Source organism: Drosophila eugracilis, unplaced genomic scaffold, assembly GCF_018153835.1.
Source record: "Drosophila eugracilis isolate 14026-0451.02 unplaced genomic scaffold, ASM1815383v1 contig_2154, whole genome shotgun sequence".
Classification (NCBI taxonomy): domain Eukaryota; kingdom Metazoa; phylum Arthropoda; class Insecta; order Diptera; family Drosophilidae; genus Drosophila; species Drosophila eugracilis.
In genome coordinates, this window is record NW_024573038.1 from 6056110 (window position 1) to 6080150 (window position 24041).

Sequence of the window (24041 nt, forward strand, 5' to 3'; positions counted from 1 at the left end):
ATTATGTAATCCTAGGAATATAAGTTATAACCTATTCATCCTGTTCATCTTCCTCTGCCAAGTGAGAGAGTTGTAGCTTACCAGTGGCACGACTTTGGTTCGATTTGGCCTTGGATTTCTTTTGTTTCTGTGACTTTTGGCCAATCACATACTCGGGCATCACCAGTTTGGAGCCTCTTAACTGTGGTTTATCCAGCTCCACATCCTCCATCTCCTGTTGTTTGAGGTTTTTGAGATTTCGATTGAGCTTGCTGGTTTTCTTGAACTCTATTTTTCCATCTGAATGATGGGAGTCATGATCTCCTTCAGCTTCACGCTGTGCATCCATTTGCCGGAGAAAAGATAGGGCGGCGGCGGAATTGCTCTGATCCGAAATGTCGACATCGGACAGGGAATACTTCTTCCATTTGTGGGGGTTTACCTATCAAATGGATAAGGAATTACTTAAGTAAGAACCTGAACTGCAATAGAGGATATATGTATTTCACCTGGTAATCTGGAGTTTTCCTCGGCTTCAGACAGCGACCAATGGGAAGTTCGGGCTTTTTGAAAATGCTCTCTTTTCCCCGCATTCGCCGTAATCTGCCATCCTCCGAATCGAGGCCAACATCAATGCTACGGCCGTGGCGGTAGTTCATCACCTGTCCGGATCCGGACCCATTTCCGGATTTGTTTCCCCGATCGAGAGCGTTGATGGAAAACGACTTGGCCTTGCTCTGATCCAAGGCAGTCCCCCTCAGTTCTTTGCTTGCATCATCGAGGCATGCGAACAATGCGTCACGCTTAGCCGAAAATTCCTGCATTTTAGTTTTGTTTATTGCATTAATCGCTTTATGTTTGCCCAGGTAAATGGTTTTTAGTCGAACAGCTGTTCTAGCATGCATACATCAAAAGCGGTATTTTTAGTACATCTAACTGTTGGTATATTTTTGTTTTTTGTTGAAAAATGACAATTTGGTAAGATTTAATTTAATTAAAAAAAAAAGAATGAAAGACCTCATATTTTTTCATATCTTTAAACTAAAAATGATAATTTAGAATTTTTCAATGAGAATTCAAAACCATACAGTATTAAGGCCAAATTATGATCGGTATATGTGTGGTATTTTCTCCTTCAACGAACTTGGTTATACTGGTGCCGGTGTGCAAGAAGTGTGCTCGTTCGCGAATATAAATAAATTAAACAGCAAGGTGGATATTAAATAAAACTAAGTCAAATGTGGAACAATATGTATTCTTAGCGAGTCGCTAATAATGACCTATTATAGTTTACAAATCAAAAGCAGTTTGTGCAGACTGCTTTGTGAAATTTCTAACCTCATGTGCTCTTTGGTGGCATCATAAGTTACAAGAGGTGCAAACTTTTTAAATAAAAGTGAAACCAAGAAAACATTTCTGGCTATTAGAAAGTTACCAATTAACTCATTAAACTCTCAACTTATTACTCGGTGTTTTTTGTTAAATTTTTCCTATATATCAAAATTTAGCTTTTTGTTGCAAAGTTGGAGCCCTGTTATTTGTCAGTACTGACAAACGGTCACACTTTAATTACAGCTGTTTTTTATTGTGATAGTCAGCAATTCATGAAAATCGGTGAAGAAATATTTAAATGACTGGCAGAGACTTAAAGCAAAACTTTTTACTAGTAGTTTAATGTTATTATTTCATAATCAACTTATAGTTTAATGTTTATAGTTTCCTGATTTCGAGCTAACCCGTTAGAATGTCCCTGCAAACGGGCTTGGTTTTCATTTTCACCATATTAGCCTCTGTTAGCATCGTCGCAGCAATTATTTTGTTGGGTAAGCAGGCGCCCGCAGACGATCATGCTATCTTGGAGTCGAATTTCATTACCCCGAACAACAACTCATCTAAAAATTTGATTTCTCTTTGTTTTGCAGGCTGGTTCCTTATCTGGAAGGCTTTTCTATCGAAATTTCGTTTGGTTCGGGAACTGTTGGGTCAAGAGGAGCCAGAGGAGCAGCAGCAAATCGCTTGGGATCATCAGAATATTCACCGACAGCAGCACGGTAGAGCTAGGAAAGCTCGCCGAGATTAAGAGTCAGTTAAGCGAAAAGGAGATCAAATAACCACAGCCCAACCATGAACATCCGCTGCGCAAAACCGGAGGACCTTATGACCATGCAGCACTGCAATTTGCTCTGCTTGCCTGAAAACTATCAGATGAAATATTACTTTTACCATGGACTCACATGGCCTCAGCTTAGTTACGTGGCCGAGGACGACAAGGGCGGTATTGTGGGCTATGTGTTGGCCAAAATGGAGGAGCCCGAGCCGAATGAGGAGAGTCGTCATGGGCATATTACCTCTTTAGCAGTAAAGCGTTCCTATCGTCGATTGGGTTTGGCCCAGAAGCTGATGGACCAGGCCTCCCAGGCCATGGTCGAGTGTTTCAATGCTCAGTACGTGTCCCTTCACGTAAGAAAGAGCAATCGGGCTGCCCTGAACCTGTACACCAACGCCCTCAAGTTTAAGATCATTGAGGTGGAGCCCAAGTACTATGCCGATGGCGAAGATGCCTACGCTATGCGTCGTGACCTCAGCGAGTTTGCCGACGAGGATCAAGCCAAGGCTTCGAAGCAGGCGGGCGAGGAAGAGGACAAGGCGGCTCACAGATCTAGTGGTCATGGTCATTCGCACAACCATAGCGGTCATGATGGCCATTGTTGCTGAACACTTACGCTGCAGGCTCATGCGGGTTTCGACGTTTTTTTGCATTTTTATGCATAGGGTTTTGTAATTAATTAACATATAAAACGTAACTAAAATTAAACAGAAGTAATGACAAAAAATCAGTTGTTTTAAAAAGGTTGGTTAAGTATGGTTAAAAAAAAACTTGTAATTTACCTTCGGTAAATTAATTTTGAATTTCAAAATTATTTCAAAATGTCACCCCTTCTCATCAGAGCGATAGAGGTCCCTTAGCCCTATGTAATGGGCAAATTGATGCCAAATGTGGGTTAAAAAATGTGGACCTTTTGTAATGTGAAAAGTTTGTTGGCCCGAAAAGTTGGCCAAGCGGAAAGATGCCTTTATGTGCGAAGTGTTGACTTTCGCGCCAACTTTTTGGGTCCAATTTCGGTAGGTTTTTAAGTTGTAGGTGACGTGTTGGTGGAAAAACCTTTATGGTTGAGCAAAAACTGTTCCCAATTCAAAGATTTTCCAGTCACAAAGCTTTAAATATTTCCCAGTTTTTCACGACAGCTCCGTTTGCGCATGCTTAGTGAAACATCTGCGGCAACAGCTGTTCGGCCGACACGTGGAGAACGGTACTTTTCCGGATGGCGCCAAAGAGAGAGAAGGCGCGAGAGCGAATGTACCGCAATCACAGCTGAGCCGAGATGCTGGCTTTTCGCGTATTTTCCAAGTTTTTTGAGTTCAGTTCGTGAGGCGCTGGCTGAGCAAAAACGTCATGTAAACGGATGTTTTATCAGTTATCGGCTAGCTACGTAAAACGTGCGCAAAACCCAAACCGAAACTTTAGCCATAATAGTGAAAAGTGCTAAAAAGCCTTAACGGTAATTCCGCTCTTTTTTCGGTAGTAGAAGAGAAAAGTGTTTTTAAAGTAACTCCTGATTGGCTACAAAAATAAAAACGATTCGGAAATGACTGCAATTTATTATTATTCGTGCAATAACGTTATTCCAAATCAATAAACAAGCCGGAAAAACAATAAATTTAACCGATTTGTAACATTCATTGAGTGTGCTGATCAAATAAAAATGAAAATAATGAAAAGTTCTTAACGGTAATTCTACTAAAAGGAAGAAAATTGATTGGCAAAACAAATCAAAAGGAAAATGGCTGTAGTTTATTTTTATTCCAGCAATAACGCCCTGCTAAATCAATAACAGGGAAGCCACTCCAAAAAAACCTCTTATTCAAGCTTACCATAGTAGCCCCAAAAACAGTAACGGACATAACTATAAACGTATTCAGTGTTGAAAAGCCAAAAAGCCGGCCAGTGGTTCAAAAAGCCGGAGAATAGAAGCCAAGCCTCCGCTCTTCTCGTGTTGTTATTGTCGAAACGGGGTCAAAAGTTCGTGTCTCACTCGCTAATTCAACCGCACAAAATATACACTCACACACACATTCACTAGCACACCATCCTAGATAACGGTTACTCAAGTGCAAGCAAAGACACTGCGTCGCCCGTCTGGCAGAAAAGTATGATAAAAGCATAAGAAAAGCAAAAGAAAGGCAGACAAAGGCATTAGACAAGTGCCAAGTAACTCAAAACTGCAGGCCTACGAAACACACGGAAAACCGAACCGAAAAACAACACCGAATCCAAATACCAGACTACAAAACTAGGCCAATTCGCGTGGAAGCGGGGGAAAACAGCTAAAAGAAAAGTGCTCAGTAAAACGTAGAGAAGTAAAATAAAATAAAATAAAAATATAAAACAATAGCAGCGCAGCTCCCTGGCCATTTGTCAATGACTCAGTCACTCGCGTGACTGCCGATTCTTGGGGAAAAGTGGAATAACTGTAGCCGAAACAGACTCCGGAACAAGGACTAGTCACAGAAATTTGTGGTAAGTCAACAGCGCCGGAAGTATGTCTATAAATATCTATAAATATTGATACAAATTGAATTTTTGTACACTTTATTTTGGTTATTTTTGATATCTTTTTATCGTTATTTTATTATTTATTTTATTAGTTAAAAGTTTTCTTACCTTAAGTAAGTGAACTAAAAGTACCAATAGAGAAAACTTCAAATTAATAATAACTAAATTCCACAATTTTTTTAATAAAAGTTAAGAAAGAACTGCTAGATTCTTTTAGTGTTACTCAAATATGACTGTAATTTGCACAAATATTTCCTGAAAACTTCTGTTCACTTAATATGGAAATATACAGGCATGCTAACCGTATGAACTTTCGCTGACAGCGGGTAGTGTATTTATTTATTTAAGCTTGCATTGCCCCCTTTTGTACGGGAAAACTTCAAAAGGCAACTTTGCTATGTAGATGGTGTAATGACATTTTGTCAGCAGGATTATGCCAAATGCTGGCCTGGCCTCCGTCTTCGTTTCCATCACCAGCACCGCCACCACTTCATTCCCACATCAGCCATGATGATGAGCCCCAACATAACCATCGTCGTCATCATTGTCTTTGTCACTGTCAACGCGTCTTGCATCTGTCAGGAGCAGAAGAAGCATCCGCAATCCCCATCCAAAAACCATACCATCCCATTCCATCCCAAAATTCCACTTCTTCTCGTGGGGTTCGCATCATTTTTAAGCAAACATTTGCTGTAGCTCCAGTTCTGGTCCTTCTTTCTCTTTGCCACTAGTGTGCCACTGTGTTTGTTCGTGTTGTTGTTGCCGCTGCTCCCGTCAAGTGTTTACTACTTTTTGTGTGTTTGTGTGTGTGTTTTTGTTGGTGCTGGCGGTACGTGTTGGCTCAGAAGATGTCAACAACTTTGCCTGGCACTCGCTGAAAAAGCCAGCAAGCCAGCAGCTCCTCCGTTCGCCACATCTGCGTTTTCGCTTCCTTCTTTTTATTCCATTCATTCTGATGAAATTTGCAATTTGATTAATTCTTTGCTTTCTTAGTTTCATTTTTAATTCCTGGTAGACATCGGAATGCATGGATGCACAAAGAAAAAATATAAGTAAGATCTGCTCAAGAAAGGAATATGAAAATCTGTGAAAAAGTTAAGTCTTGGATTTAAGTAAAAATGTATGCAATCTTATGAATAAAATAGATTTAGGAAACTTCGGTTTTGTTGTTTTTAAATCTCCTAAATAATCCTTAAACTAAGCTCTCAAATAAAGAGCTTTTATATTTGAAAACATTTTCTATGAATTAATATTTTAATACATTAAAAATACCTTAAAAGTAGTAAGTAAGTTTAAGCTGAGATAAAAACCTAAGTCTTTAACATATGTAAATCCTAACTTACAACTTTCATTACCAAACTCAGATCGTTACTTTTCGGGACACTGCACAAGCCTGTGAGCGTGTGCTTTGTTGCATAAGCGACAGGCACAGCTGTCAAAATGCTTAGCAATGGCCACGTGGCTTCCGCTGGCGTTTCCGCTTGCCATTTCCGTTTCCGCTGGCTCTCTCTCTCTCTCTGTATCCTGGAAACGGGCAAAGGTGATTGATGGCCGCATTCGCACTACTAATTAAAGTTATTTAGGGAGAGCTCCTGGCCGTGGCCATTTTTCATTCCCGACGCGCTCACTCCTCGCTCTGTGTGCGACTGTGTTGGTGGTTCTACTCCAAAGTGTTTATGGCTTCAATTCAATTAAACAACTGGGTCAGTTGTGGTCGCATTGGCACAAGGGCTTCCGCATCCGCATCCGTATCCGCATTCACCATCTATGCTGGGGATCAACTTTCAGCAGCGTAATTAATTCTCTGACTGGGCCATTGGAGGACAAAGACTCATCATAAGTAAGGCGGCGGCAATGGCGGTGGTGGCAGCAAAACAAGAAATAGAGCTAACTGCAAATTGCATTTATTATTCATTTTCTTGATATTAAATATTTCTTAAATGAGAGAGCCAACTCGTAAAAGGACGCCATGAAAATGCCTTTTAAACGATGCGAAAAATGATTTAAGAAAAAAACAGGCTCATTCTCATTGTGAATATTGTATATATTAAATCCCTTTTGAATGGAGAGATTGCGTCCAGACTGAGTCCTTTTCAATCGCTTCCATTGGACTTATTGCGTTACTCATGCCGAGCGGTATACTCCAGCTGTTAATAGTTTTCCGTTAGGTGCTTGAAAAGAAAATCACCGTTTTCATTACACATTTTTGCCCTGCTTTCCTTTTGAAGTTCTTAAATCAATTCCGCAATCGAAGGTACTGAATGCACGTGGGCTTGCGCCCAAGGAACGATTGCCACAATCGAAAAGTTTTCCTTACTCCGCAAACATTTTCTCAGAAGTTATTTACAGGAACACAGCGAGGATGCTGTTCTGCTACAACATGAAAAGTTATTAACGAGTGAGAATATGTAAAGCTGTTGTGCTGCACGAGCCGGGAAATCAGGGTTTTCATGCGACGGGATGTGGCATGTTCATAAAAAGTTGACCAGTTTTTCTTGAAAACTAATGATGGGACTTATTTTGAAGATGCAGGTTGTATTTAATTCTTGTTAATACAATGATTTAGATAATTAATTTACCCTTAAAAATATTTTACAAAATAGTTTGGTAGAGGTATGAACTTAGGGCTTAAAACTTCCAGAAGGGGCAAAGCTTTTCCTCATCTTTTACCGCACTTTAACCTTGTAAGTATCCCTGGGAAAGTTACTTTTTCGGGTCAGACTGCATGGCCCATTAATTTTTGCAATCACTGTCCACTTTGTTTCAATTTATAAGCTTCCTTATCGGGAGCATAGGAGCCACAACTATACCCAATCGCCATTCGGCCATTGTTTATTCGATGGCATTTATTTATTTTCCGGTTCCGCCATGTTTTCCTGTAACCCCTGCGGAGATGTTGTTCCCCATTAAATATGATTTTTTATTGCTGCTCCATCAAGCGAACAAAAAGCAAAATCCAGCAGCTCAAGCAACACATAATTTTGCAGCAATGAATTGGAAGTTTAAGTTTAATATTTATCTGCCATCGATTTAAATGTCAGGCAAAATATATCCTAAGGGAGTCGAGTGCGAAACTTTCCTTTGGGGCAGGCCGAAAACTTTTTGCCGGCCAAACTTGATCAATGAAATTAAAAAGATTTATGATTTTTGTTGCCCCCCCCTATCATCCCCCCAAAAAAAAGTTCCCAATGAACGGGAATCCCCATACGAAGGCCGGAAAAATCCCGGGTGCGAATCAGAATCAGAAAATCTTTTGCAAAACAATCAACGGCAATGTCCTGCTGGGAGGCAAAGTTTCTGGTTTCCGTCCAAAAGTGTCATCCCAGTTGGGTCCTTTGGATATTATTTTGAATTGCACTCATTTCGGTTAATGGAGGAACCCAGGTTAAGCAATAAAAAGTGCGACCGAAACGAAACTTATAATAATCATCAACGGGTCGAAATACAAAGCGCATTATTTTCTATTACGATCGAAGGGTCTTGGGCTAACACAGGAAATATAAAAGGAATTCGAACATAGAAAAGGAGAAATTATGTTAATTTAAAGTGAAGTCTCAATATTCGGGGGCCAAGCTCAAGTGTCCGAAAGTGTTTAAATCTGACAAAGGTCCTTCGGGGGGTTCAGCAAAGGCCTTAACCCCTTGATGCCACCCCGGAGTGGTCTGAGCAAACTTCCGACTGGCCCCTGACTTGCTGCCTGTTTACACTAAATCTCAAGCCGTCCTTACGAGGCCCAACTCGCCCAACAAAGGCCTCCCCCCCCAAAATTTGGTCCACAATTAAGGCTCGGTCACGCTAATTTCTGATGCTCAATGTTGTGTCAATGCCGCTGCAGCCACGCCCATAAATAGGGCCAACGCCCCCGATTTTGTTTGCAATGGCTTGTCCTCCGCTTGAGCCTTTAAATTAAATTTAAGCAGGACGAAGGAAAAAGGCGTTGCCTTGGGGGCGGTCTGCCAGATGTTTCTTTAATACACTCTTATTCTTCTCCTCCTTTTTTTTTGGGAAACATACATCCAAAATACACCCAATATCCACCCATACCACCCACCGTTAGCTGAAAGTGACAAAAAAAAAGGAAAATTGGAGTGAGTCTGAGGTGGAAAAAATAAACACGCAACTCTCTCGATGCTTCTGGGTTGAGTACAAAACAAGCAAAACTTCGGTTATCGCTGGTGTCACAGTTAACGTCAAGTGCACTGAGAGAAATTATTAAAAGAAACTTTAAAGACTATGTTATACTCTATAAAGCATTCATTTTCAGAGCTTGAAGACTTGTCTTTGAAACCATTTACGTTTAAATTTACTTTTATAAGTGCATGACACACCTTTTTTCTAAGTGTACTTATACCTCTCAACCATATCTTTCATCGAAAACTTAATTTAAGCGATTTTCCAGACTACGAGTCCCAAAAATGTGTCTGATTCAATGAATAGGTTAACCCACTCAAGCAGGTGGGCTAAGTTCCCACAAATGGCGTTATCTTTGGCCGTTTATCCAGTTGGCTGTTGGATTTTCTCGCTGTGCATTATCCTAGGCCCACCTATGCGACATGGCCATGGCCATTACATGACCCGCATCGCATCCCATCGAGCGGCGGGTGTCGTTTGCCTTTTGGCTGCAAAAAAACACGCCTTGGCAAAATGTAAACAACGTAAATGGAAATGGCGTTGAGCAGGCAAAAAAAAGGAAAAGGAAAAAAGGAAAAGTGTCACATTGAAGCCTTCCTTTTTTTTTCTCGCTCCTCTTTTATTCAGCATTTTCCCCTAGACCTCTGAACCTTTTTCCATCGGCTTTCCACTTTCTACTCTGGTATTCCTTATTCGATTGCTCTCGAGCTTGATGCCTGCTGTCAAAGGCAGTTGGCGGCGACGTTTGCCAGTCAAATCAAATGCTCAATTTGCCCGAATATTGCTCATACGCCACGTTGCCGGCCGGCCTGGGAAAAATAGAAAGAGGAATGCAGGAAAATAGCGAAAAAGGAGTGGAATATCCGCGCCTTTTTCGGATGGGGAATGTTCCCACACACACACACACCCGTCGCGAAATTAGTTGGCAACTTTTGTACGCCAAAAGTAATTGCGCAAAATCAGTGTGAAACTGATGACTCTGTAAGCTGCAACACCGAGAATTTGTTTGCGGTTCGTTTCGTGTGGCAGAATGTTTACTCGATTTATTGACACGCTTACCTGTCCGAAATGTTCAGAAAACTATTTTGCGTTGGGTTACCCGCTTGGCAATACCAACTTCACTGACAGCAGTTAATTAAAATTTAGTTTTGCATTTCGGTTTTTGTGTCCTGGCAAATGTTTATTCCCAAATATGGAATGGAAATTCGATGTCAATGGGGCGGTTTATTGAAACATTGACTGCAATTTGATTATGGCCAAACATTGACTAAAAATGCATTAATGTCAAGAGCTTTCACGTCGCGTATATGCGCTCTGAGCAGGCAAAATATTTACATTAATTAAAAGAAGACATGGGGCCACATGAGGAAAGTCAAATGTCAAGAGGACCGCAAATTAATTTATAAAAATATGTGTAGAGGGGCAATAATACCCTGGAAAGCAGCTAAATTAGGAGCTTAATTAGGCGTTCAATTAAAGAAGAAAGGGGATATTTTCCAGACAATGAATTTCCAATCTAATAGCTACAGCTAAACATGTGAGTTAGTCAGCAGCCGAAAGTTATCTTAAGCTGTTTATTATTTAATGGAGTCTCATTTTAGCATTCAAAATTCTGTCAAGGCTTAAGTTGTAATTTGCCTAAATTTTCTAATTAACAATAATGATGATTATGATTATGATAACGTCATAAAGGAAGTCTTAGTCGCACATGAACGATAATCCAATTAAATTTGGTTCAATTTCCATTTCCCTCCATTATTCAGGCTGGTTAACTATTAGAAAAGAGGATAAATAAATATTCTGTGAAATATTTAATACGATTCTAGTTTAAGCTGATTTAGCTGGTGGGGGGTATCAGGAATTCGAGACTTTCCAAGGGGCAGAGAATATTTCCAACTTGTTTTATTTTATTCCTTTTCGCCTTTTGTGTCTGCTTTATGCTAATGCCATGCTGGCTGTTTGGCTGCGGACGATGCCATAAAATGTGCTAATACACAGGAGATGAGGAACGGGAAGGGAAAGGGGAAGGGGAAGGGACACAGGAAGAGGGGGCGTGGCATGGGGCGGGGTCGCTTTGGGGCCGTAGCAGCGGGCAACAAGCGAGTGTTTGTAACTTTGCATTTAAAAAAGCATTATGTTAAAATCAGCCTACGGCCACAGCCAGCATCCCAAATGGCAAAAGCGGGAAACGTCGGGAAAGCGACGGGGAAATCAGAAGGAAAAGCGGCAGAGAGATGATGTGCAATTAGATTTCCGCTAAAGCGGATTTCGCGATATCGCGTGACTTGAACCACCCAACAATTCACAGAGAAATACACAGAGAGAAATGCTAGAAATTAATGGAAATATTTTTTCAAATATTCTTATTAAATAAAAGAATTGTGTTTTATGAACTGCAAGTTAGGAGAAACTAAAGATTATAATTAAATAGTGTTAAATTTATTTAAAATTAATTAGTTTATAATTTTATTTCCAGTGCATAGATGCGGATAGCAAACCAGCAGCAGTAGCGTTGCTTTTGGATTATATTTAAAAATCAGAGCGCAAAATTGTACAAAATGACAACGACAGCTGGTGGGTCGCCTACCAGGGGGGCTGCAAAAAAAGGAGGGGTGTGGCAAAGGGGGGGGGGAGGGGTTAGGTAGGGGTAGCGGCTGAAAGGCGGCAGGCAAGCGTAAAATGAAAACAAGTTGCTGGGCGCGCATGTAGGACGACGACTGAAACCAGAATGGCAACAACAATTACAGCGACGACGACAATAGGAAATGACGACATGAATAACAAGAGCAGTGGGAGGAAAGTGAGGCGGGCGGGGAGGAGTGTGACGGTTGGTTTTTAGGGGGACATCTAGGGGTTGGAGAATGGATGGCTAACAACTAGGCACACCAGGAGGCCCACAGGCGGCATCGCATCCATCGAATGATAACAGGCGCAAATATCAGGGATATTAAAAAAAGTCAAGCTGGGTGCAAATGCCTAACCAAAGGAAAGGCGACAAGTTAGATGCACTGAAAGAAAATAAGATTTCAATCAAAAATTAATCATTTAATAAAGTTAAAGTTGTATATAAATTAGCAATTCAAATTTCATTTTAACTTTTTATTGGCAATTAAGTTTTGATTATAAAAATCTTTTAGGCTAACTCAAAAGACCACAAGATTAATATTTAACAATCTGTGAGATTATGTATTTAGGCATAAAATTAAATTAAAATGAAAATGCAATTAAAAACAAAATTATAAATAAATAACTTCATGAGAAGGTCATGATTAAAAGGAATTACTATAAAAAAGAGTTGGCTTATTTAAGCATAAAGAGATTGATTAATTTTTTAGCAAAGAAAATTCCGCGGTTTGATGTTTTTTTTTTAAGATTAAAGACAGTTTGATTAAACGAACTAAATTATCAGCTTTTTTAATGGAAGGTTATAAAAATATTTAACAAATTTAAAGTAACTTTAACTTAATAGAAAGGTTTTTGTTTTCTAAGAATTTAGAAACAGAGATTTCTTCCCTTTCCTTTGATGCACAAATATTTCTTAGTACGAAGGGTTTTTATCAAATAATTTGCTTTTAATGGACCATTTTTTAAGTGTAGCAATTGTCAGAGTGTGAGAAAGGAGAAACAGAAGCAAACACCAGAGCTCCTTTTGTCTTAGCCAAGTGGGTGAGCATGCCCTCCTTATTATGCCTTGTTGATGCGCGATAACATCGAGGCGGAGGATTGATGGGGGACCAGAACCACGACCAACAGCTAGGGCAGGACGAGTAGCAGGATCAGGATCACAAGGACCAGAGCAAGGGGGGGAGCACTGTAAGCAACACTTTGCGTGACAATGCAAAACAAAGCGCGTCGAAACATAGGAGCGCTGTCGAAGATACTGGCACAATGAGCGTAAATTAATGCGGATTCGAGATGAGACCGATGCTGATGCTGATGCTGGAGCCAAACAGCCAGACCAGTACCGAGGGTGCCGGCAAGTGTCTCCTTCAGATACGTTGACATGGACATAATGGCGCTCGAGGCCCGAACCTTCTCCACCCTCTAACCCAAGAGATTTTTAATGGGCCGGGCCATTGGGTCAAGCAGCAATTTGAATGGCCCGGGGCATAAAGTTTGCCTAATCTGTCTTTCAGATGGATCAAAGATGGACTACAGGGTAATGGGGCGGTGTGGGCTATCACTTGAGTGCCAACTAGTTTAGGCCTTTAACTATCCTGATTTGAATTTTGAGATTTAATTAAGCCAGCTAACAACGAATCTAAATGGATTTTATACTTTATGGCTTTCTAGTTGTATAATTTATTTTGTCAAAAGTTGAACCGCTTTTATAGGGAAAGTTGTTGACCTTACGACGCCCCGGGGTGTATTTAAATATTTTTCGCATTTTTCTAGAGGCTATGAAAAATGGTTTTTATTTTGATCCTTTTTTTTAGGATTTTGTTTAAACATTTGCCGGAGGCTTACTAGCAAAAATTAATTAAAGGAAATTTAATATCTTAAATTTTTTTCGTTTTTGCGTTTATTTACTGAATTTGTGGATTCTTTTTAGTAGAATTTATGAAGGCAAATAGGAAATATTTATTAAAATGTTTTTATCTAGAAAAAAGTTTGATTAAAATTCATAATATTCGAGGAGCAGTAAAAGAAATATATTTTTTAATAAGTTATGTTTGCTTTTTCTGAGGATTTAACTTTCCTTTCCTAGGGCTAAAATAAGCATTTAAGCTCTTTAAATTTAAAAAAAACCTCAAATTGGTAACCAAAACTAAACCAAAGAATCCAAATTAATGTTTATCCTCGGTAATGAAATGCTTGTCATCAGTTATGGAGCCTAAAGACCTTGGCGATCGAGTGCCTTATGGAGCATTCAATGGTCTGAATCGTTTATGCGGCCGCAATTAACCCGCATGTTGCACACGGCGTATGCGTGATGTGTGCAGGCGTCAATTGCAGTGCGAAAATTCACTTAGGCACGGGTTAAAACGCGACGGTAAATGGCAACTGGAAATTGGGTAGTGCAAAACGGGAAAACGGGAAAACTGGTAAAATGTTGAATGGCGAAACCATCTGCGGATGGCAGTTGCCAATTTTGTGGCGGTCGAGCGGTTCAAATGTCAAATGCGATGCATTGCGGGCGCCTTAATTTATGCAACACCAGGTCAGCAGCACATGTTCACACGGATGTGTTTCTCTGTGGGTGTTGTCACATGTGTGTGTGTGTGTGTGTGTGGATGAAAATATGTAGGTGTATGTGTATGTTTCGGACTGTGTAAATAACGCATTCCGCGGCAGTCACCAGTGAGCAATATTTTCGTATGCCATTGCCGAAAGTTTGTAACTGAATTTTATTAGCACAAATTTCATTTGCATTTTATTTGCGTTCCAATTTTTTCGCTCTTCTATAAATTGCTGTGAAAATACCCAACTAAGTCAAAAACTAAAGACAAACAAAAGTACTTGGCCAAAAAAATTAGATATATAATAATGCAATTTCATCAGTTGGTTTTTGTCTTGTTTACCAATTTTTTCACCATAACTTTTTAATGCAGTTTGTGCGGCTCTGATGTAATCATACTCTAACCCAGAGGGATCGTACTATATATATATAGATTGTCACTCCGAAAGCTACAACTTCAAACTTTGACAGACCAAACGTCAAAGTTCCGCTGGCCAAAAGAGAATTTAAGAGAGAGAGAGAGGGAGCGGGGGGAGCAGCCTGGGGTCCTCTGTCCTCGGCAAATTGGCCATGTTCAAATACTGTTGCCAAGCGATGAGGGCCAGCGTGAAAATACAAATTCGTTTCGGCTCTGCTCTTTTATACTCGTAATGCCATAAAGTAGAGCAAATGTTTTGACCGAAATTAAACAGTTCTCTTGTTGTTAAACACAAAAAGGAAAAGGCCAACGAAACGCCGAGTTCTGGGACATATAATTGAACTTATAATTGGGGGAAAAGTTTAAATATTGTGCGGTATTTGAAAGTTTCTGGCTCGAAGGCTAAGCGAAGGCATAAAAACTTGGTCACTGAAATGAGGCTTAAAGGAAATGAAATAATATTTTACTAAAGTGTTCGGATTGTGTTGGGGACAGAAGTTGGTTAACTTGGTTTCGGACCAAACTTTCCGCCATTTCAACACTGCTGAGGTTGTTGGGGAAAAAGTTGTTTTCTTTACAGAAATAAAACGAAAATTTGTTTAGTTTTTTTTTATTATTTAGATAATTGTTAACTTAAAGTTAAGGCTTAAATTAAATTTTAAAGAATTATAAAAAAAACTATATGGATTTTTCCAGTTTCTTATAAAAAAAGCAATAATATTTTAGATTACCTTTGACATTATTAATCAAATTAAAGTCATTTACTGCCCCTTGACTCAATGACTGTAATCTGCTTTGGCAAGCTATAATTTATAAGGTTTTTTATGACTGAATCTGGTTGATCCCCCACTTGACTCCATTCCGACTTTTGACCAAAATCCTGGTCGCGTGTTTAAGCAGCAAATTTACGAGGTCCCCTTCGACCTCTCCGTGCAAAGTCATAGAATTTTATGCCCGAGTCATTAATTCGGGCGCTTAAATTAGCAGCTGGTGTGAATTATATGTCGAAAAGTTTGCTCGATAAAATGCCAAGGGGTCCCTCCATCTGCATGCTTATAAATATATTTACCCAAAAATACATATATATATATCCCTATATATATATATATATGCAAATAGTGAGGTGAGCCGACCCTCGTGTATGCATATAAATGCGAACTGTTGTCGCGTACCTTTTTTTTATTGACGTAATTTTATGCCATTTTCGGATTTTGTGTAAGCAAAACTAAGAGGCTTTTCCGGCACTTCCACGTACGTTCTCGTGGCGCTTATCAAAATTCTATGAAAATTTCGAATTGGCATTTAACAACTGGTTTAGTGCAAATTTACATTTAATTTGTATACGATTTTGATGTTCTCGCTTGTGACTTTTTATGATTCAAGATTGTGGCTTAATTTTCTTTTCCTTTTTTTATACGAGAAGGATATCAGGGGAAATGTGGCAAGCTGTCGTTTAGCCAGCGTAAAGTCATTAAAACTTTTTGACTATTTTAAGCACAGCGCTGAAAAATAAATAAAACTGTCATTTTATGTTGTTTGAGTTTGAGTTTTGTGCCGAGGATCATTCGAGGGATTCGCGAAGCCTCTCTAGGGAGGATACAGGGTGCCTCCACTCGAGTTTAAGCTTCACTTGATAAGCCACTCGTCGAGTTGCCTTAATTGCGCGGACAGTCGCGGTCGTTGTTGGCCCTTTGTCAAGGGGTTCATTCTAGGCGGAAGGGGGATTTATCCTCGCTAGCATAAAGCCAAAGTTTCAGATTTGAGTTACTCTCTCTGTCTCTTAATTGGGTCAAGGGGCATTCGCGGTGGTTCAAGGGATGGCTGCTTTTGACACATAATGAGTTATTTTTTGCCCGATAAATTTCTATACATTTTACAAGCAACAAAAAGAAAGTTTCGGTGTCGGGCTGTTGGGCTGAGGTAAATGAATTAGGTAATCAAAAGACGTAGAATCCCCGGCAAGATCAAAGGCTCATCGAGTGGGCGGGTATTAAAATTATGGCCGCAAGACGTGGTCAAAACACAAGAACAAGAACAAAAACGAGGCGAACCAACAGCAACCCAACTAATTACGCGCTAATTAATAATTCAAATTATGTTCTGTCCCCAAGACCCAAAAGAAACAACATGAACGGAAACAAGACGAATGTCAATGGTTCAGCTGAAAGGTTACAACTAGTTAGTACCTCTTAAAGGGGTACTAAAGCCGAGGAAGATCTAGGATTTCTTAATCAATCTCATAAAAGGTGCTTCTTGAGTACTTTTACAGATTAAAAGTGTATTTATAGGGCATCAAAATAAGAAGAAAAGAAATGGTATCCTAGATTACTGTCAATAAATTGTAATAAATATTTAAAAATTAAACAATTTCTCATTAAGAACTCCCATTATATTAAGGACATCTGCAAACTTAAGGCCCTTTGTCCCCTGTTTATCTTGATTAGAAGTTTTGCCCCAGAAAAAAAAGGGTTGCATATTTTTTCATTTTCATTTTTCGGGGCTAAATGAAAATGAATTAGTGAAGAAGTTTGATTTCCCGCTCACTGCCTCCAAGCAAGGTTGTGAGTTCTCTCCAAAAAATTCAACAATTTATCATCGGAATAAACTTTGCTTTTCTCCTAATGAATGAATGCAAAATGTTAATGCTCCTGCCGCTGCTCCTTCTGCTGCTTCTGGCAAAGTGAAACTTTTCGCGCATTTCGTTATTAATTGAAGTTACAGCAACAGATACAAAGGATACGGTTATAGATATAGATATAGATACTTTACGGGCTAAAAGGGGTGCTTTTCAAGGAACGTCTCGGCTTCATCAATCAGTTTCAGTGTTCATTAGCCCCAAGGATTTAATATGCGCGCTGAGTGCAGGTTTTATGATTTATACGGCGCGAGAAGGAGCATCGCATCGCAACGCCTCGCTTCGTATCGTTTCGTCCAACGCTGCGTATGAGTAATATTAATTATTTAAGTCCTCGTTATTCCGCTCCATACAGTGGGCAACAGTGGGTCATGTGAAAAGTCCGTATGTCTGTTTGTGGCACCCCAGTGCATTTGTCTGTCGGAGTCCGTAGTCCGGAGTCCGTTGTCCGGAGTCGTCCGTTCCGGATTGGGCCATTTGTTAGCCACTGCCAGTGGCCATTGGCCTGCTTTTTGGCCTGGCCCGGCCCCGTCCGACCGGGGCTTCATAAAAACCCATATATGTTTCTGGCCCCGAAAAGTGAAATAAAAAGAAAAACTGTTTACATTTTTACTCAGCTCCGTTTCAATGCGCATAAATGTTCTCCTCCTCTCCTTCTACCCACCCATCACCCATCATATATCCCATATACATATATACCCTATATATATATAGTTATGATATTTTTTTATATCCCTGAAAATGAGCAGCAGGCCCTCGGGCGAGTTCATTTCGGTTCTCAGCCATGGCAGCACACGAAAAACAAATTAAAGTCGACTTGCCATTGCTTACCTCTCTATATCTCTTTCTGGCATTATCCTCCAGGATCCTTATGCTTCGTTTTTTTTTATATTTCATTTCTGGCCCAGTTATCGTTGTGCAGTTACAAACGCTCACTGGGGAGTCATTGGGGGCATAAACAGCTGCTAAGCTGCTCTTGGCCATGAATTATGTTTTAATTGGGCGAGTTTTTCGGAAAGTAAAACCCCGGGATGATAATGAAAAGTGCGATTGCTGTTATGCCTTTCAAGCTGTTTCAAATTATATTTATGAGCCATTAGTGTTTTTATTTCTTTGGTATATAAAGGTATTTCCTTAACCATTAGAACTATTATTTCTAAATACATTTTGCATTTAGTTGACTTGATGAGAGAATGCTGAGAAAAAATCTATTAAAAATTATCAGCTAAATCTGAGTTTTGCTGCGGGATTCCTTAAGAAAATTTGTGCTTATCCTTGTCAGATCTTTATAAATATTTTTCATGAATTAATTATTTTTGCTTTTTGTCTAAAACTTAACCGATTGCCATACTTTTCTGAAGAAAAGCCTCTCAAACTCGCCTTTGTTTCAACGCCTATATCCTTGGTCCTTTTGCCCTTCAGTAGTTAGCTACTGATAAATTTTACGCCAAGCAGTTCGAGGGAATTGAAATTGAAATTCCTTTGTGTTTGGCTCAGAATTTTCGCCTCTTTTTTTCTTCTTCTTCTTCTTCTTCTTGTAAAGGTAACGGGGGCGTGGCACGTGTACAATTTATGTAGGCTGAAGTCATTCACCTAATGAATGCGCCAAGGTGAAGTGAACCAAAATTGGAACTGGAGGTGGGTGAACTCAACCATAAAAAAAAAATAAAGAAGAAAAAGAGCAATGACAGCAACAGGCGAAAAATCTGAATAAATAATGTAAAAAAATCAGCAAACTGATTTGTAAGGGGCGAAAAATATTGAAATCTTAATGAAGTTTACTTTCCGCTGATTTGTTGTGCTCCATCCGCGACTTCAGAGTTTCCAGAGTTTTCCCAAGCTTTTTTACGCTTCCTGTTGATTCTTCTGCCCGCAATCAACAAATGATTGGAAGCCATCCGAGAGAAGTTGTTGCCTCAATCAAATCAAATATTGATTTTAGCCAGACAGTGGCGTGCAAGCGTGTTATGTGATAAGAAAGCGAAAAAAGATTTTAATTACATTCCAGACAGCATCTGGGCCTGGTTCAATATAGACTTTGATTAAATTGGAAACTGAAGAAATAAGTAACTAAGTATTATATTTTGAAGACTAAAAGCTTGGATAGGATAAATTAGATTACACTTTTTATACTTCACTGCATTCATATTTGATTATTTGCTTAAAATTCTTCAAGTTTGAACTTTGATAATCAATTTTTGATAATAACTAACAGGTTACATCTTACATCCCTCCCAAACTCAAATCAAATCTAAACTTCAATAACTGAAATTAGCTATTTAACGAGCTTGCAACATATTCTTAAAAATTTAATTAGATTCTTGGCTAAAATGTGGCAACATCTTGGTCTCATTAAGTGTGTTCTTTGATGATTCGCTGTCTGTGTTTGTGTTAGGAGCACGTGTTGCTTTGATATCTGATTTGATGGGAAAAACTTTGCCACCTTCTTTCTGCAAGAAGAAAAAAGACAGCCATGGTGCCTTTGTGGAAGTCAAACAAAAAGAAAGTTTTCTGCATGTGAATTAAATGAATATTGATGTGTGTGTGTGTAGGTTTTCTTCTTATTTTATTTTTGGGTAGAGCCCCTGCCCTGGCTGAGTGAGCAATTATAGTAATTGCTTTGCCTTGGAGGTCGAGGGAAAATGAATGGCCTCGTCCAGGGGCCACTGTCGTCGTGTTCATTAGCATAAATATCAGCTTACTTCTGCCCATAATGTGCATATTTTAAAATGTATGAATAAATGTGTATATAGCTCAGTAGCGAGGTCCTGTCTTGGCTTGTTGATTCCGAATGAAATACATTATTATGGCAAACACGCAGGACATTGAACAGGATCCCTTGGGGGCTTTCTCGCCGCTCGCGCCTGCCAGCTTTATTAATTTATATTGTTGACTTTTATCAGCGGCGTCATGTCAATGTTATTCTTGTTGCGGGAGTCCTTGGAGAAGAAACACCACCCACCACCTGGCTGTAGTCCTGCTGTAGCCTTATCAGCAACACGTGTAATGAATGCCTAAACTGTCATTATCACCTTCTGTGTATTCGCCAAGTGAGAGTATGTTTTTCGGTTGTCATGTCAGCAAATATTGTACCAGGCCATATATCCCCGTGGCTCTGTGCAAGATTTATGGCAATGTTTCTGGGATAAGGCCGTGGCAGCAGCCGCGGGCCAACCGGCCTCCTCCTTGGAATGGCATAATGTGACACATATCAACATTTATGTTGTTCTTAGCCCGGGTAGTTATGAATGTATTTGCGTTGAATGTTGTTTATCCTTCGCAGGATGTGCAGCACTGCGATGGTCTCCGCTGTCGCTCGATTCCCATTCATTTTCCATTTGTATGATAAATTTTTGGGTTCGGGAAGGTGGTGCTTTTCATGAGTTTTCCTTCTGTATGTGTGGGTGGGTTGGTTGCAGAATAACAAACCACCTGACAGCCTTCTTTCGATTCGCATTACTCATACGCTCCGTGGGCGGCGACGTGGTTGGCAAATTTTAAGTTGCTATTTATATTTATGCCCAGGAACAGGCTAGAATAGCAGCAGCAACAACTACAACTGCAGCGAGAATAATAATAATAAAATCTCACGCTCAGAATCTTCTTGTTCTCGTTGGCGGTTTCTACACTGAAATGAAAACTAATAAAGCTAGGAAAAAGTCTTAAAGTCTAGACTGCTGAATATAATTCCACAAAACGTTCATTTCAGGCTCTAAAAATAATTCCTATAAAAAAGTTTATCAAGTTTACTAACCTGATATAAGTTTTTATTCCATATAACTGACATATTTTTCTGATAGTGCATGACTTCGCCTTCAAGAGCGCAATAAGTCATAAAAACGAAAGAAAGAAAGTTTTAAAGGGCTCTTAACTTTCACTTTCATCTCGAGTTGCTCATTGACTAACTGACTGAATGGCTGACTCGCCGACGGAGCGACTGTCCCTATTGTGTGCCCACTGTACAGTGTTCGCCACTCAGTGGACGGCGCGCTTAACTTTTATGATTCCGGCCGGAGAATGGGCCAAGTGCGGTTACAAAGCCGGAATCTCATCGAGAAAGTCGAGATGGAAGAACGTCGACGGGCGGTCGGTTGGTGGCATAAATAAAAAGGCGACTGTAAGTGATGGACTTTATTTTTAATATTGGCCGCCAAGGCAATGGCGAACGTGAACGGGACGCGAAGTCGAGATGAGAATGCCATCGACGGACTGAATATTAAGAATTCACAATCTTCCCTTGTGCGGGCTTTATTTTTTAAATGAAATGAGATGGCCGGGTTGTGGGGCGATATCTTCAGAGCGCTAATGAAAATATGTTCGAAATGTAAATTGAGACATTCGCCTGGCTTTGGGGCAGCTTTTACGATATCCGGCGCCTAATGAATTTGTCCATCTCTCCGTTGACCCACATCCACATGCCTGCTGTCGGTCATCTTATCGTTCTTCCCATGCTCCCACCATGTCTATCTATATCTATATCTATCTTTGTGGGTGGAGTGGGCTTCACTGTAAGTGGAGTGGACATTCTTACCCTTTTCAATTTGCTGATATTGTGGGAAATATAGGTCCCAGTGTGATAATCACAAGGAATGCGGAAATGGAAAGTGGAGGACGGCGGCCACAGCAGGCAGATAGGATAGGCAGGTCCCTTGTTAACTTAGTGTCTCCTTTGTCTACCGCTGTCTGACCAAGCTTTATACCCTGTAAATTATCAGGAAGGGGAGTGTTTATGGGTCCACATCAAATATGTTAATTAATTGTATTATCTTAAGGTTATGGTAGGGTATTTTTGGTTTTTGGTTTGGGAACTTTTTGAGCTGCTTTGGCACTTATCCAAATTGATTTCGGGCACTTAAGTGACTGAGATTAGGAGTTTGTCATATATTTTATATATGAACTTGATTTCATAAAGCTTTCTATTAACTTTATGATTTACAAATCCCCATGAAGGAATAGGTTTTGTCAAGTTCATAAATATGCTTTCTCTTGAGTTCCTTTTATGTAAGTCTTACCTTATTGTTATCTCACTTAATTAACCCCCGAGGTATCCCTTAGTTCATAGCCAAGACCAAGAGGCTTTTACTCATTATGAACTATGCTGGCGTTGTCAGCCGGAGAGCAACAGTCGTTGTCGGATCTGGGCGCCTTGGTTGCCGCATTCTTTGGGTCTTTATCGCGCACGCCAACTTGCGCAAATCGCCATAAATCTCTGGGCTGATTTATGTCGCCGCCCGGCATTGGCCTCCAAAATTTATCGCAGCGCGATGACAGCTGCGCCCAAGTTAGCCCACGGCCACAGGCATCTCTCGGTCGAATGTCCAATGTCCGTTGTCCGTTGTCCTTTGCCCGGTGTCCGATGTCCAATGTCCTTTTGTCCGCTCCTGTCTGCTGTCCATGAGTTGGGCGGCCGGCGTTTGTCAGCAGCGGCTACAATTTCTGGTTGGTTCTGGTGAGGATGGCTCGCGGCCGACATCCTTTCTCCGGATCCTTTCTCCATGAGTGGCCATCTTCAAGGCAAACTGACGGACGGTGAGACGTGTGGCCCAGGATATGGGCTGCGTGAAAATGTGTGTGGGCTTAATTATCCTGGCCGTACGCGTCTCGATGCCTTTCTGTGTGACTTCTGTCGGAAATTAATTTCCTCGCGGCACGTTTGCATTCACCACCAACACTCACTGGCCATCGTTTGTTTGCCGAGTGTGAGTGTCTGTGCAAACGCTCTTTGTGCCGTATTTGCGTTTAATTTTATATGAATAACGGAAATTTGCGGCTTTCCGACATTTTAAATTGCCATTAAAGCCGTTCGCGAAATGTGCGATGCCATTCGAGCCATTAAACAAACGGAAGTGCGAAGAAGTTGCAGTTGCGGTTAGCGAGCGTATACAGTATAGTTGCCCGTTAAGTTATACAAATAAATATATATATATATAAATAAACCATTTTGGTAAATTGTTTGGATGCCTGAGCTGGTGATTGATTTAAACTCGCGCCATGAACTTTCCCTTTTTCGACACCCGCAAAAGTAGGCTACAGAAATTAAATTAAAAGGGAAAACGCAGGCGAAAGATTAATTGGCCCAGCTCAGAGTTCGGATCGGGGCAATCATAAAGATTTTCCTCTGGAGAGTTAACTCGTACATCAGGCTAATTAAATGTCGATTTAATCTGAGCTTTTATTGTATATTAATATGAGCAGGGTGGTCTTTGATTGAAGGCAATTATTGAGAAGGAATATGGAGGGAATGGGGATGGAAAACTTCAAATTCATTTCAAATTTATTAAATATTATTATTACTTTTCCTTATTATTCCTCTGGTAATATCAAAACATCAAACTAATAAAAGCAATTTAACAGGAATATCTAAAATAACTTTTCATTTCAAATTTCTCTCTTAGAAGCTTAAATTTAAATGGCAGATTTCCTTAGACTAAGTAAGTGTTAAACGTATTATCTGATGTATAATTGAGATTGCCTTCAAATTGAGATTAATTGCTAGTCCAAATTCAAATTTGATGTTAATTTTGTTGATTTTGATTTTGGAAAGTAATTAAGATGAATAAATCTAACTTTAGATGAGCAAAAAGAAGATATTATATACCTTATACTAAGCACTTTTCACTGCATTGATAATCGTATTAGCTATTTAAATTTGATTTTCATATTTAACTATATGCATTCGCCTGAAGTCCGAGCCATTAGCCATTTGCTGGCATAAATCAGACTCAAGTCGAAAGGTCAAATCTCTGTGTGAATTATAACGACAATCCCTAGTCTGCCGCCTACAATGAACGCTCAAGCAAAGGCCCATGCAAATGAAACCAGAAGCCACCCAACCAACCAGATTATGAATCGGAATACACATATATATATATATGGTATATAGTGCTGGAGTCGGAGGGTTTTATTATATGGCAAAGACTCCAGACTCGACGACAGCTGTGTGGCTCTTATTGGCAATTATTGTCCATAAATTGCACATTTATGAGGGCGGGCATATGTGTGTGTGTGTGAGTGGGTGTGTGAGTAGGAGTGGGAGTGTTAGTTTACCTTTTTGTGAATGCCGCAAATGTGCTCGTATTTTGCG

General features: G+C 40.0%; 4 protein-coding genes across 6 annotated transcripts in view; 3 read left to right on the plus strand and 1 right to left on the minus strand.

Annotated features, from left to right (window-relative positions):
* Positions 1–20: 20 nt before the first annotated feature.
* LOC108114587 lies at positions 21–887 on the minus strand. Its single transcript, XM_017225643.2, has 2 exons — positions 489–887; positions 21–421 (listed from the first exon to the last, which is right to left on the minus strand). The coding sequence occupies exons 1-2, from the start codon at positions 882–884 to the stop codon at positions 32–34; spliced, it is 786 nt and encodes a 261-aa protein (XP_017081132.1). The 5' UTR covers positions 885–887; the 3' UTR covers positions 21–31.
* Positions 888–1141: 254 nt separating this feature from the next.
* LOC108114589 (small integral membrane protein 13) lies at positions 1142–2059 on the plus strand. Its single transcript, XM_017225645.2, has 3 exons — positions 1142–1191; positions 1696–1802; positions 1902–2059. The coding sequence occupies exons 2-3, from the start codon at positions 1724–1726 to the stop codon at positions 2057–2059; spliced, it is 237 nt and encodes a 78-aa protein (XP_017081134.1). The 5' UTR covers positions 1142–1191; positions 1696–1723.
* Positions 2060–2103: 44 nt separating this feature from the next.
* On the plus strand, positions 2104–2807 carry LOC108114588 (N-alpha-acetyltransferase daf-31). Its single transcript, XM_017225644.2, has one exon. It carries the CDS (start codon positions 2104–2106, stop codon positions 2692–2694), a length of 591 nt encoding a protein of 196 aa, XP_017081133.1. The 3' UTR covers positions 2695–2807.
* A 539-nt stretch (positions 2808–3346) lies between these two features.
* Positions 3347–24041, plus strand: part of LOC108114577 (junctional adhesion molecule A) — a 98599-nt gene continuing 77904 nt past the window's right edge. For 2 of the 3 annotated variants that reach the window (XM_017225629.2, XM_017225631.2), the window contains exon 1: positions 3347–4558. The gene's annotated coding sequence lies outside the window, so the exon portion shown is untranslated. Of the gene's footprint in view, positions 4559–12833; positions 12885–24041 lie in introns of those variants that run through there. The other variant, XM_017225630.2, reaches the window with a different exon arrangement.